Source organism: Motacilla alba, chromosome 13 (assembly GCF_015832195.1).
Source record: "Motacilla alba alba isolate MOTALB_02 chromosome 13, Motacilla_alba_V1.0_pri, whole genome shotgun sequence".
In the NCBI taxonomy this organism is placed as follows: domain Eukaryota; kingdom Metazoa; phylum Chordata; class Aves; order Passeriformes; family Motacillidae; genus Motacilla; species Motacilla alba.
In genome coordinates, this window is record NC_052028.1 from 15161905 (window position 1) to 15174360 (window position 12456).

Here is a 12456-nt window from a genome sequence, read left to right on the forward strand (position 1 = left end):
TTCACTAGGAGTGAGAAGTGATGCTTCTAATTTTTTGGTAAGTATTGGTTTAGTTATCTTTCATTCAAGGATTTGTAGCCTGTCAGTGGCAGGGCTGTGGAGCCTGACCACGCTGGATGTATAATTAATATGGATTTAATAACCAAATGTAGGGCAAACTGTTGTCTGCTTGCTGTGGGTACCAGGCACACACTTCTTCGTCTTATGTCCTGCACCAAAAAACCAACAAATCTGCTGTTAAACAGTTTTGTTAAACATTTCTTCTCCATCCATCAGTCAGGGGCTGGGCTGGAGTATGGGTAAGGATCTATTTGATGCTGGCACGCAGCTCAGGAGTAAATCTGTAAGAGCAGCCTAGGAGGGAGAGTGCCACCTACCAAGCCATCTGCTGAGAAAATGGTATTATCTGCAGTCTCATCCACTGCTGCTAGCAATCACTGTCACACTCATGGGTGAAGAGTTTTGCTGCTAATATATCTATTTGTATTCTTTTCCTCCATCCCCTCAGAGTTAATTATTCCTCAGATTAATTTCATTCTAATGAATCATTCGGTTTCGCTGGCTTTATTTCATCTCTGAGATGCTAATTAATATGTCAAAGCCATCTTTAACATGAAAAGTGCTGTCATTTTCTCTGTGACTTTTCTTTTGATTTACATATTCAGGTTTGTTTTTTTTTTCCTGAGGGCCTAAAATGTCCAGTGTGGAGTGAAAGAATGAATGCTGTATAGTAGTAAAAAATATGCATATGCAAATAAAGCCTGAATTGGGAGGCAGTGGCCCACTCTGTATTTTGTGCTGACTTACTACTTTATGAGCCATTTCACATAGTAGGCCCTTAGCAATCAGCTAAGGCTTTTATATACACGGACTAGAATATAAAATGCAGGAGTACATCCAGTCTCTACACTTGTCAGTGAAATGATCAGAAATTTTGAAGTATTTCACATTTGTTGGTGTAGATTAGGTTTTAGAGAAAGAATCTTGTTAGTTTGCTGTGGATTTCCTGGCACTGTTCTGTGCCGCAGGGATGAGGCAGTTGGAGGATGCATTTTCCTTTCCTTAGAGCTCTCCTCTCAGCTATAATTTATTCTCATCATCCTCTGCAGTTTGGCTCTCTACCCGCTCTGGAGGGAAGTGTTGGCAGGGCAGTAATCCCTCTCCTGCCCCGTATCTCTGGAAGATGGAAATCCCAGAAAGAAAAGGGGGACATTTTTGGGTTTCCCTGCTTGAGTGATTTCCAGGGTGATTCAAGATCCTTTGGATTGGCAGAGCAGGTTGAGCTGCAAGAAGAAGGTCACTCCAAGTATTCCTTATGGGAAAATTTTCTTTCTCTGATCCTGTGGGAGTGAGTGGGTGGAACTGGAAAAACCCCATAAAAAGTCACTGCATGAGCTCTGCAGATTAAATAACACAGTTATTGGCAGCCTCACACTGGGTTTAAATTATCCACAGCTCCTGGGGCTGGGGACTGTGCAGGTGACAGCTTCTGCTTGGATCCCTGGCAGCAGGTTTGGTACTTCTCTTTCTTTCCTGTCTTCCTCACCTCTCCAAAAAGAGCCATTTTGTTGTAAAATCTGAGGAGGAGCTCCAGGGAGATGCAGAGAGGGATCACTGTGGGGGGGGGGGGAGAGAAGGGGGAACAGAGCCTGCACAGGCTCTGAGCAGGAGGGGGCTGGGAGGGGAAGATGGAACAACCAGAGGATGGTTTTCAGCACTCCTAAAGCCTGTGGGTGACACAAAGCTGCCTTTTGAGAGGCTGCCTGATCTCCTGCAGAGCAGAAATCCTTTCTGCAGGTTCCATCTGCTGTGGCCCAGAGCTGGAGTTGGGCTCTCCTGGCTGGGAGTGAGGCTCTGCTGATGCATCAGTGCCTGAGAGGGGAGATGCCAGGGGAGCAGCAGTGCCTGGTCCTGCCTCCTGAGCACCCTGCACCACTGCATGAGCTCCAGACCCCGGGGAGCAGCAGCACTGCACAGCAAATCCCTGCCTTTTATACCCTCCTGCACTACCCTCTGTGCCCAGCCTGAAAGAGCCCCCTCAAATGAGTCATTTAAATTCAGCCTTTCATACATGGTGCTTCTCTCTGGGCTGTCTTGATTTTCCTTTTCCCTGCCAGTGTTCAAATTTCCTCACGTGCTTCACCAGTGACCTGATGCCAAGGGATGCTCTGTGGCTGCCGTTGGAAAAACAGTTCACAAGTCAACATGTGCTGATGTGCTTTCTGAGCACTGCTATGCTTGTTGGGATCAGCCCTGCTGACTCTGCCAGGCACTGAGGGCCAGCTGCAGTGACTAAAATCCACAGTCAAAAAACCAGCCCACACTCAAATACCGAATATTTAGGCTTCTTGTTGTCTGCCTTTGGGGACTAGAAATCATTTCTCTCACTGATCCTTTCTCCCTGCTGATGGATCTTTATCATTCAAGAGAGAGCTTGAGGTCCTTGGAGATGTTAGCAGTGTTGTGTTTTTTTTTCTGTTGCCACTCTTTGCTCTGTGATTTTGTAGTCACTACTGTGGTTTTCCTCATGGAATGCACATGATAATATCAGTTTAAACAATGTGCTTCACTGATCTTTGAAAGACTTCAGAGCTCTTTGATTTCCAGGAACCCTTGACTTTTCCAAGAAGGTTACATTGAGGCTAAATTTATCTCAGCTTATTAGTAGAACCAGTTATTTACAAATCTGACAGCTCTTTTAGACATTATTTTGAGAATATGCCTCAGCTGGTTTCTTGTTTAGTAAATCCCATGCTTGCAGACACGAAAAGTCCTCCTGAGGGTGATGTGAGTACAATTTGTATCCACGTACTACAATTTGTTTTGTAAATTCAACTAAGCTTTCTCCAGGTCTAGTGTGTGCACTATTTAGGTTAAAGAATGTTCATCTCTGAATCCAAGATCTGGGCTTTGTTCAGCTCAGACTTGGTCTTCCAGTAGTTAATTTCTGCTTGAACTGAGATCATTTGGATCAAAGTGCTACTCAGTATTTATGTTTTTAAGTCTTCATAAGAACCAAGTAGGGCCTTCTCCAACCAGCATCTCCTGGGAGGAGCAGGTGGGAATTGAGACACAAAATCTCTCCTTTGCTGGCCATTGCTTTGATTCCAGCAGCAGTTGGTAGTGATTGAAAAACATTAAATAAAGTTAAGCAGCTGTTTTATGTGGGTATCCAGGGAGAATTTAACAAGCTCTGTGCTTTTTTCTGACTCTCCAGGAAACACTTGCAGCATCATCCTGTTGCTGACAGTTTCAGGCAAGCCCAGAGCTGGACCAGAGTTGATTCTGCTCACACTGGCTGGGGACAGCTTGGTCAGAGAGCAGCAAAAGGAAAAATGACCCAACACTTGTGTAACTGGCTCCCAGAGTTGTGGCAAACTGCTGCCTAATCCCAGCACTAAATTTACCTAAATAATAATAGGGGTTAGTGGATTTTGCTTTTGTTCCTCACCTGGGTATGACTGTTAAGTCATGAAAGTTTTAAAAGCCCATAAATTAGCAGAAGTGACAAATGAGTTCAGCAGGGCGCCCTGGATGAACTGCTGGTGTTTGAAACTGCTGAAGGGGCTTTGCAGTCAGGGCTGAGCCAGACCCCACATTCATCCCTGGACTGGTCACACAAACATAGGGGAGAGACAGGAGAGAGGCTCTGGCTTCTGAAACTGATCCTTGAATTGCCAAAAAAATAAGAGCTGTGAGAGCCTTACAAGCTGCTGTGAGGAGTGATCCAAAAGGATTCTTTTAATGTCAGATTCAAGTGAAACCCTCACTCATATCAGCAGCTTTAGGTTCTTTCAATGCTGAACCCAGCCTCTCCTCCAGGAAAGGCCACTCCCTGGTAAAAATGAACTGAAAAGAAGAGTTCACTGGATGAGCTGATAAGCAGATGCTTGAGAGCAGACTTCTCTCTCCTCTGCAATGTGTACCTCAGTATTTCTCTCCGATATGCCTCAAAAATTTTGCTTTTTGGGCAATTGCAACTTGTGATTTCTCCTGGAATAATCCAGGATGGCTGTGGTTGAAAGTCAATTTAGAAGAGCCTCTGGAAGTTATTGCAAATAAAATCAAGTGTGCTCAGTGGCTTCTTCTGCAGGCAATGTTTCCTTCAGCCCAGGGTTTCTATGGAAAAACAGGAACGCGCTGCCTTTGCACCAAGTACTCATCATGCACTAAACCTCACCTGTGTGGAGCTTTAAGAACAGGAGACAATAGAAAAAGGATCTTGAAAATAGAAAAAGAAAACTCGCAGTGAGTTTCATTGGAGATCTCGATTACCAAACAGCACAGGATTCATTTTCTTGTCTATTTTCACCCTCCTCTGGGGATGAATGATGATTAAAGGACAGGATAATAAGCAGGGGGAGGGTGGGATGAGAACTTGGTGAGAAGCAGTTAAAATTTGTAAAAAAAAGAAAGAGAAGGGGAAAGGAAAACAAGTGTTTCAGTTAACTAGTCAAGGTTAGCTTAGCACTGTCTCTGCTTTAAGTGACAGTATGAGAAATAGATGGCTCAAAAGCAACTTCACAAGTGCTGGACTCCACACAATTTATGTTGACAACTCATTAAGAGTATTTGTCCTTCTAGTACATTTTTAAACCTCCCTGTGATGTCTTTTATATTTATCTCCTGATTTTTTGGGGAGTAAGATTCCCGTGCAAAGGCTGCAAACCAGCATGCTCCTCTTTCCCTGCCTGTTGCAGCTAAGGTAAGCAACGAAAGACCCTTTTGTAAAAAGAATGATTTGAGGAACAACCGCTCCGGTTTTGGTGCTCACTACCGAGCGGGGCGGGGGAGTTTGCTAAGGGGTTTTGGAGCTTTTAGGCTTGCTCGGACGGCCTTTCCCTGCCCTCGGGGGTGCCCCGCTCGGGGCTCCGGCTCTCCGCAGTGTTTGTCTCCCGCACGATCCACTCGGGACGCGGAGCCCGTCCGCGGCTCTTCCCCGCTCCCTGCCCGCACGATGCCGATGCCGGCCGCGGTGTCAGCCTCGGGGCCGGGCTGGGAGCGGCGTGGGACGCTGCCGCCCGTCCGTGCCCACCCTCGGCGGGGCCGCGGCCGCCCAGGAGAGGGAGCCCGGCGGCCGCGGCTGCGCCGGGAGCCGGGGGCTGCGCCAGGCGGGGGGCGGCGCACGGAGCGCTGCCCCGGCCGAGCCCCCAGCCCCGGCCGCTGCCCCGCCGTGCCGGCAGCGGCTCCCCAGCGTGCTCCGGGCTGCCGGCGCTCCCCCGGGTGGCGGTGCCTCGCCCCGCGGCCCCTCCCGAGCATCGCGGGGGCGCGGGGCCGCTACTCACTGTCCGCAGCGGCGCACCGAGCGCGGCTCGGGCAAAGTGATCCCGGCTGCTCTAAACTCCGCGAGAGCCGCTCCCGGAGCCCCGCTCTGCCTCTCCTCCCGGCTGCCCGGGACGCTGTTCCCCGGGAAGGCAGGAAAAGCTGCCCGGGAGAAGCGGCGCCCGACCGAAGATGTTAGAGGAGGCGAAGGGGGGTGGTTTTTTGCCCGCTGCGCGCCTCCATGCCTGTCATTCCCTTGTCTTAATCCTTTAGGAAGGAGTCGCCAGGCAGACAGAGCGTTCCTGGAGGGGCGATGCTGCCGAGCCCTGCCCCGGGCAGAAGGAAGCCGGGAGATGCGCGGCCCGGGGCGGGCAGCGGGAGAATGTGAGGAGCTGCCTCCGCCTGCGCCTTTCCGAGAGGGAAAAAGCATGGTGAGAGCTGGACCCGATCCCTGGAGCGCAGCCCCGCTGAGCAGGAGGTGGGATTATTCCGGAGTAGTTATGGAGAGCTGTAACTTGGCAGCGGAGTGTTAAAGCGACTTGTTCCTGCTGGAAGAGCAACCCACCGCGGGCATCGCCTGCTTGGTGGCCGAGGGAAGGTCACTCGGGACCTTCTCCTCCTCCTCCTCTCGCCTCTTTCTTCATCCGGCAAACGACCGAGGGGAAAACTGGTAATCGGCTCTTGCCAGTGTTGGGAATACCGTGCCTTTTGCCTGGGATGATTTGCCCCGATGTGCCGCCTCAACGGGATGTACAAAGTGCGACTGGGACTGATCCGGCCAACAAAGTTTGCAGAGTGATCAGCAGGGGCCGTGGGATGGAGGGAGCTGGGCACACACCGGCAGGGTCCGTCACGCACGGTCCGACGGCACAGACCTGCTGCTCCCTTGAAAACTAACTCCTGCTGGTCCAACTCTTACTTCTCCCCTGCCAGTTTGCACTTTCAGGGAAAAAAAAACCCCACACACACAATGCAATGCAGTGTTCCTGTGTTGGTTTTGTATACAAGATTTGCTATGCAATTCCAAAACTAAAACAGGAGGAGAGACGGCCCTGCGTCCCAGACCAAACAGGGAGTCAGAGGTGAAAGGTAGGAGCCAGCGTTTCTTGTTTAAGTCAAACTAAATAACCTGAGCTGCTTCTTGCTGAAAACCTTTAAAACACACCTACTGTATGTTCATTTATTTTGTCTTGGAAATGTAAAACAGTTTGAAACAAAGTGAAGATTTGCTTTCTGATACTGCCAAGAAACAGAGCGAGAACTGGTGCATTTTGTAACAGGAATGTGCCAAGGAGGAAGGATGGAGTGTTTCATCAGTGAGACATTTAGGGAACTAGAGAAAAGGCATCTTGTCTGATACGCTTTGGTAAATATGAAGGGCTGGTGCAGTGGACACTGGAAACACTCGATCAATAGTCTATTTAAGTGGGAATAGATGCAAGCATGGAAAAGTGATTGCTTTGCTGTGTGTGGGGTGTGTTTGCAGAGGACGGCAGCAGGACATTTACAGGTGAGCTGTCTGAGTTAGGCTACTCCATGCCGTGGTGGTGCTGAGTGTTTCTGAAGGGATTGCTAAAAACCCCTGTTTGTAGGGTGGACTGTGTTTGTGCATTTTCAGCTCCTGCTCACAGAGCTTTCAGGATGTTGTTCAGGATGATTCAAAGAGGGTGAGGTCTGTCTGGGCACTAAGGGACTGTAGGAAAAGACCTTTGCTCAGTTTGGTGATGAGTAATTAATGGCCGTCTGATCTCTCTGATCTCTGCAAGGAGAGGAGTTGATGTCGTCATGAAAATCATGATATGATTTTCCCTCAGGAGACACTATGACTTGGAACGACACCACTATGGACGGGGAAGGGTTGCTGGTGGAAAGGGACTCCTCTTCCTTTCGGATCCTCACGGGCTGCTTCCTCTCTCTCCTGATCCTCTCCACGCTGCTGGGAAACACGCTGGTCTGCGCAGCTGTCATTCGGTTTCGCCACCTCAGGTCGAAGGTGACCAACTTCTTTGTCATCTCCTTGGCCGTGTCAGATCTCTTAGTGGCAGTTTTGGTCATGCCTTGGAAAGCTGTGGCTGAGATCGCCGGTTTCTGGCCTTTTGGTTCATTTTGTAACATCTGGGTGGCCTTTGATATTATGTGCTCAACAGCCTCCATCTTAAACCTCTGTGTCATCAGCGTGGACAGATACTGGGCCATCTCCAGCCCGTTTAGGTACGAGAGGAAAATGACCCCCAAGGCAGCCTTCATCATGATCAGCGTGGCGTGGACTTTGTCCGTGCTGATCTCCTTCATCCCAGTGCAGCTGAACTGGCACAAGGCTACAACCACGAGCTTTTTGGACTTCAATGCCAGCTTAGAAGGCGTAAGCATGGACAACTGTGATTCTAGCCTAAACAGGATGTATGCCATCTCCTCTTCTCTAATTAGCTTCTACATCCCCGTGGCCATCATGATAGTCACCTACACCAGGATATACCGGATTGCTCAGAAGCAAATCCGGCGCATCTCGGCTCTGGAGAGAGCAGCAGTGCATGCCAAGAACTGCCAGAACCCAGGTGGCAACAGGAGCAGCATGGACTGCCAGCAGCCAGAGAGCAACTTCAAAATGTCCTTCAAGAGGGAAACAAAGGTGTTAAAGACCCTCTCGGTGATCATGGGGGTGTTTGTGTGCTGCTGGTTGCCATTTTTTGTGTTGAACTGCATGATTCCCTTCTGCGAGCCCACCCAGCCGTCCAAGGGAGCAGAGGCTTTCTGCATTAATTCCACCACCTTTGATGTTTTTATATGGTTTGGATGGGCCAATTCTTCCCTCAACCCCATCATTTATGCCTTCAACGCTGATTTCCGCAAGGCATTCTCCACCTTGCTGGGCTGCTACAGGCTCTGCCCCCTGTCTGGCAATGCCATCGAGACTGTCAGCATCAACAACAACGGGGCCGTGGTTTTTTCCAGCCAACACGAGCCCAAGGGGTCCAGCCCCAAAGAGTCTAATCTGGTTTACCTGATTCCACACTCCATTATCTGCCCGGAAGAAGAACCTCTTAAAAAGGAAGATGAGGAGGGTGAACTGTCAAAGACCTTGGAGAAAATGTCTCCAGCACTGTCGGGTATCTTGGATTATGAAGCTGATGTGTCTTTGGAAAAGATCAATCCCATTACACAGAATGGGCAGCATAAAACCTGAACAGTAAGGTTTACTCAGCAAGACCTAATGGTGTATATTGTAATAATCTTTTTTGGGGAAAAAAAAAAAAAAAGATATACAAGGTTTTTTTTGGTAAGAACCTAAGCTCTAAGGGAGAAAAATGCACATTTACACCAAGCCCAGAATGAATTAACCTGGTATTCAGAGCAAATTTAACATTTCAAATAATAAACAGAAAAAGATACTGGAAATTGGTTATAAAAAAGGATGTTAAACTGTGCTGTCACCCTGAGGAAAATCTACAAATCTAGACACAGTGCAGTTACAAAGAAAATGTTGCTTCTTCTCTGTACAGAGAAACCAATTTCTAGCTAAAAGTGAGGCAAAAGATAAATGTTGAGTATTTAAAGATTAATGTTTACTAGAAGTTAAAAGATTGCTTTGTCTTGTGATAGTGGGTGTTAACAGGTCCTAATTAATGACTGAGGGATTGTAAAGGTAGGTAGATGCCTTCTTAAAATTATTTCTGACAAATAATTGAGCCTTATAACGAGAATGGTTATTTTTAAAGCTTTGGGAGGTAATATGTTGATACTGGTTTTATTTATTTATTGTTTTAAATTGATATTTTTCATATGTTATAACAGATCTAGCTTTATTTATGTTATTTAAGATGTTTAAATGATGGGATATTTTTGAAGTGTCATAACTGCATTTTGACCAGTCAACCAGTCAGCACTTTATTACAAGCTCTGATAGTCTGGAGAGCTGGTGAGGGGAATGGAGGAAGGTTAAGGAGCTCAGCAAGAAATGAAGGAATCAACAGAACTGATGCTGTGTGGAGTTGGTTTGCTTGTGGGCTTTTTTTATTTTTAAGTGGGATTTCTTTCAAAAGGTAGGACCAGAGTTGACTGAGTTGAGAATTTTCTTCCCTTATAGAAATAAAAGAAATTGCTGCTATTTATTTTTAAAAAGTTTCACGTTACAGAGACTTTGCTAGAATGTCAAGTTTGTGGATCTGTAAATACCTTAAATATGACTACAACCTTAAGAAGAATCCAATTTGGGAAGGAAAGCTTCTTAGAGAACAATTCTTAGTATATAGTGTTTTGTATTTATGTAAGATAAACAGCTTTCTCAGACTTTTCTTATTTCAAGTCTTGGATATCTTTTCTGAACAAACACACTGGGTTATAATGGCAGGAAGGATGCCAAAATCTGGTTATCCTGCAGGACCACCTGGACCCTGCTGTCTGTCTGCTCCTCTGTCACAGTCAGAATTAAAACCTGAGGTCCCTGGTGCTTTACCCCGGGAGCTGGCAGGACATTACAGTTCAGTGATTGCCATGTCAATACTCCAATCAATAAGGAATAGTGGCCTCATTACCATTTTGGACTAAAACATTTCTAAATACGGCTGGAACTGCAGCCTCCACCTCGAAATCCTCCTGTGAACTCCAAAAAAGTTGCCAATGTTTAATTAAAATATCCTGCTACTTTGCCACTGTCCTTCCCTGCTGCTTTCCCTCTGTAATGCCAAAAGCAATCAGTGAGCATTAGCAACAGGAACATTGGGTGTTAATATTCAGCAGCATTCAAAGGAATCCATTTCTTTTCTAAATGGGACAAAATACCCTTTGGAGCAACTTTTTCGTAACATATATCAAAACAAATGTGTTGTCAGGAAAAGAGAACTGAGAGGAAAAAAAAAAATTTAAAGCTAACAAACTATATACATCCTGCATCAGGTCTGTGTATTTATGTATTGTGAATGTTTTCATAATTTTATTGCCTGTATGCTGCTTTCATACATATAATAAAATTATTTTGTGAACAGAAGGTCAAATAAAGCAATCTACATTGCATTTATTAAATACATGCTGGTTTTTGGCAGTTGTTGTGTTAAAGGGAAGGATAGTTCCTTTATTTTCCCATTTGCCCTTATTTGGGATCACACCCATGAGGCAGATGGGAATTTCTGTTAAAAGCAGAGGAAAACCTCCTTACTAGAGACCACTGAGCCCTTGCTCCAAACTAGGATTTGAAAGCAGTAAAAGCAGTTTGGAAACAGCCACTCTCTGCTTTAAACGTGTAAAGCTTGACCTACTGCTGACTTTTATTTAAAAGATTAGTTTTTGCCTTGGTGTAACATAGAGAATTTGGTTTATAAAGTGTTTTTATTGTTGTTCTTCCTTTCCTTTTTTCTTTTTTTCCCTCCCAAGCTGTGGAGTACTTCTCAAAGCCTGATACAGCCCCACAGCTGGGGTCTGGTTTTTGGAGCAAAAGGAGCCATTTCAGCAGTGGGGTGAGGATGGGTGCAGCTGGGGATCCCTCTGCTCCTGGCAGCCCTTTGCTTTTGCGCCTCTGTCAGCAGATTAATTTTGAAATGGAGAAACAAATCTGCATGGTCACTTCTGCCTCGAGCAACACCAGCATGACCAGTCCAGCACCTGGGACTGGGGCTGGTGCAGGAGCTGTGGGAATGTCCAGGTCCCCCTCCCTGGCTGCTCCTGGAGGTCAGTGAAGCAGCAGATCTGAGGCAAACAGGGCATCCTGGCTGCCTCCAGCCTCTCTGGGCTCCTTTGGGAAAATTTCCTAATGCCTGATTTTTTTGGGGTTACCTTTGAGGAATTACTTCATTTCTTAAAAAGTACACAAGCCAAAGAGGAAGTTTTATGATTTCTTACTTATTCTCAAAACTCCCAGCAGTCTGATATAAAAGCAAAATACAAAATATGATTTAAGGAGATCGTGTAAAGCAAGGTGCTGTTTTTGCAGGAGTTCATAGGGGATGATTTGTGTTCTGTAATAAATGTTTGTTCTGCTTGACCAGGAGCTGTCACAGAGCCTCCCTGCTTGCAGAAGGACCTGAGTGTCAGGGGGCTCTGTGAAGTTTGGTGAAATGCTGCTGCTGTTGCTGCTGGGAGTGTCCTGTAGGTGTGAGAGACTGGGGAGACACTTGGATGACTTTATTTTATTGTTTTATCTCTCATTTGATTTAACTAATTTTTGCTTCTGGCTCCTCTTCCTTCCATACATTTTAAAATAACATTAATTGGCCTTGATCCTCATTTACCAACACACCCCCTTTTACCCTTTGTTTTCCAGCCTTCCCTGTGAGTGCCTCTCCCTGTCCTCTCTGCCTTTCCTCCCATTACTACCAGAGCCTTTCTGTTGCCTTTTTTTGGCTTTATTTGCCCCAATTACCCTTTGCATGGAAGAAAGTCCAAATCAAAATCCTTCCCCCCAGCACTCCCACATCCTGCTCCCAGAAATGCCTCCCTTACCTGCTGCAGAGCCTGGGCACCAGGGTCAGGGCTGGCTAGCAGGGACAGCAGCAGGCACCTGCAGACTGCTTCTCTATTTATGTGCTGAATTAATTGCCCAGAAGCTGCATTCATTACCTGCTCTGTGCCTGCTCCCCAGCTGCTCAAAACCAGTGGTCTGCTGGAGCTACTGGTCACACCAATGTCAGGGGGCACCCCGGGGGCTGGAGGAGTGCCAGGCCCTGGCCGGGCTCTGGAGCTGATAGCAGGGAGCTGACTGATGAGGTTTGCCTGGAGTAGCCTGTGAGTAGCCTGGGAGGATTGCTGCCTGTTCCCCCCTGGCAGGCAGCTGCTGCTCTGGAGCTCATTTCTGAGAGGGTCTCCACTGAGACAGCTTTGGCTGCTTTGGTGGAACCCCTCCCCAGGAAAGTCTTTTTTCACCACGTGCTGCAGTGAGTGGCTGGGCAGAGGCAGAGCCACAGAGGAGCAGTGAAGTGCCAGGACACTGGGATGTCACTGCTCCCACCAGGACGGTCCCCACATCTGCTCCAGGGGAGTCAGGCACTCTTCTCCCTGCCCTGCTCACAATTTTCTCCCTGCCCTGCTCATGCTTTTCTCTCTGCCTTTTTCATGCTTTTCTCCCTGCCTTGTTCATGCTTTTCTCCCTGCCCTGCTCATGATTTTCTCCTTGCCCTGCTCACTTTTCTGCCTGCCTTTCTCACACTTTTCTCCCTGCCCTGCTCACGTTTTTCTGCCTGCCTTGTTTCCCTCCAGCAGCATTTC

The 12456-nt window shown here is 47.2% G+C and overlaps 2 protein-coding genes across 3 annotated transcripts in view; one reads left to right on the top strand and one right to left on the bottom strand.

Moving 5' to 3' along the window:
* Positions 1-11722, bottom strand: part of SFXN1 (sideroflexin 1) — a 38962-nt gene extending 27240 nt beyond the window's left edge. Inside the window, exon 1 of the mRNA XM_038150062.1 lies at positions 11695-11722. The gene's annotated coding sequence lies outside the window, so the exon portion shown is untranslated. The remainder of the gene's footprint in view (positions 1-11694) is intronic.
* Positions 4763-10283, top strand: DRD1 (dopamine receptor D1). Of its 2 annotated transcripts, none has more exons than XM_038150060.1 (2): positions 4763-6351; positions 7029-10283. In XM_038150060.1, the coding sequence occupies exon 2, from the start codon at positions 7085-7087 to the stop codon at positions 8444-8446; it is 1362 nt and encodes a 453-aa protein (XP_038005988.1). In that variant the 5' UTR covers positions 4763-6351; positions 7029-7084; the 3' UTR covers positions 8447-10283. The 2 variants fall into 2 exon arrangements, with proteins under 2 accessions (XP_038005988.1, XP_038005987.1); XM_038150059.1 differs by having other exon boundaries at positions 4770-6351; positions 7077-10283.
* Positions 11723-12456: the final 734 nt, after the last annotated feature.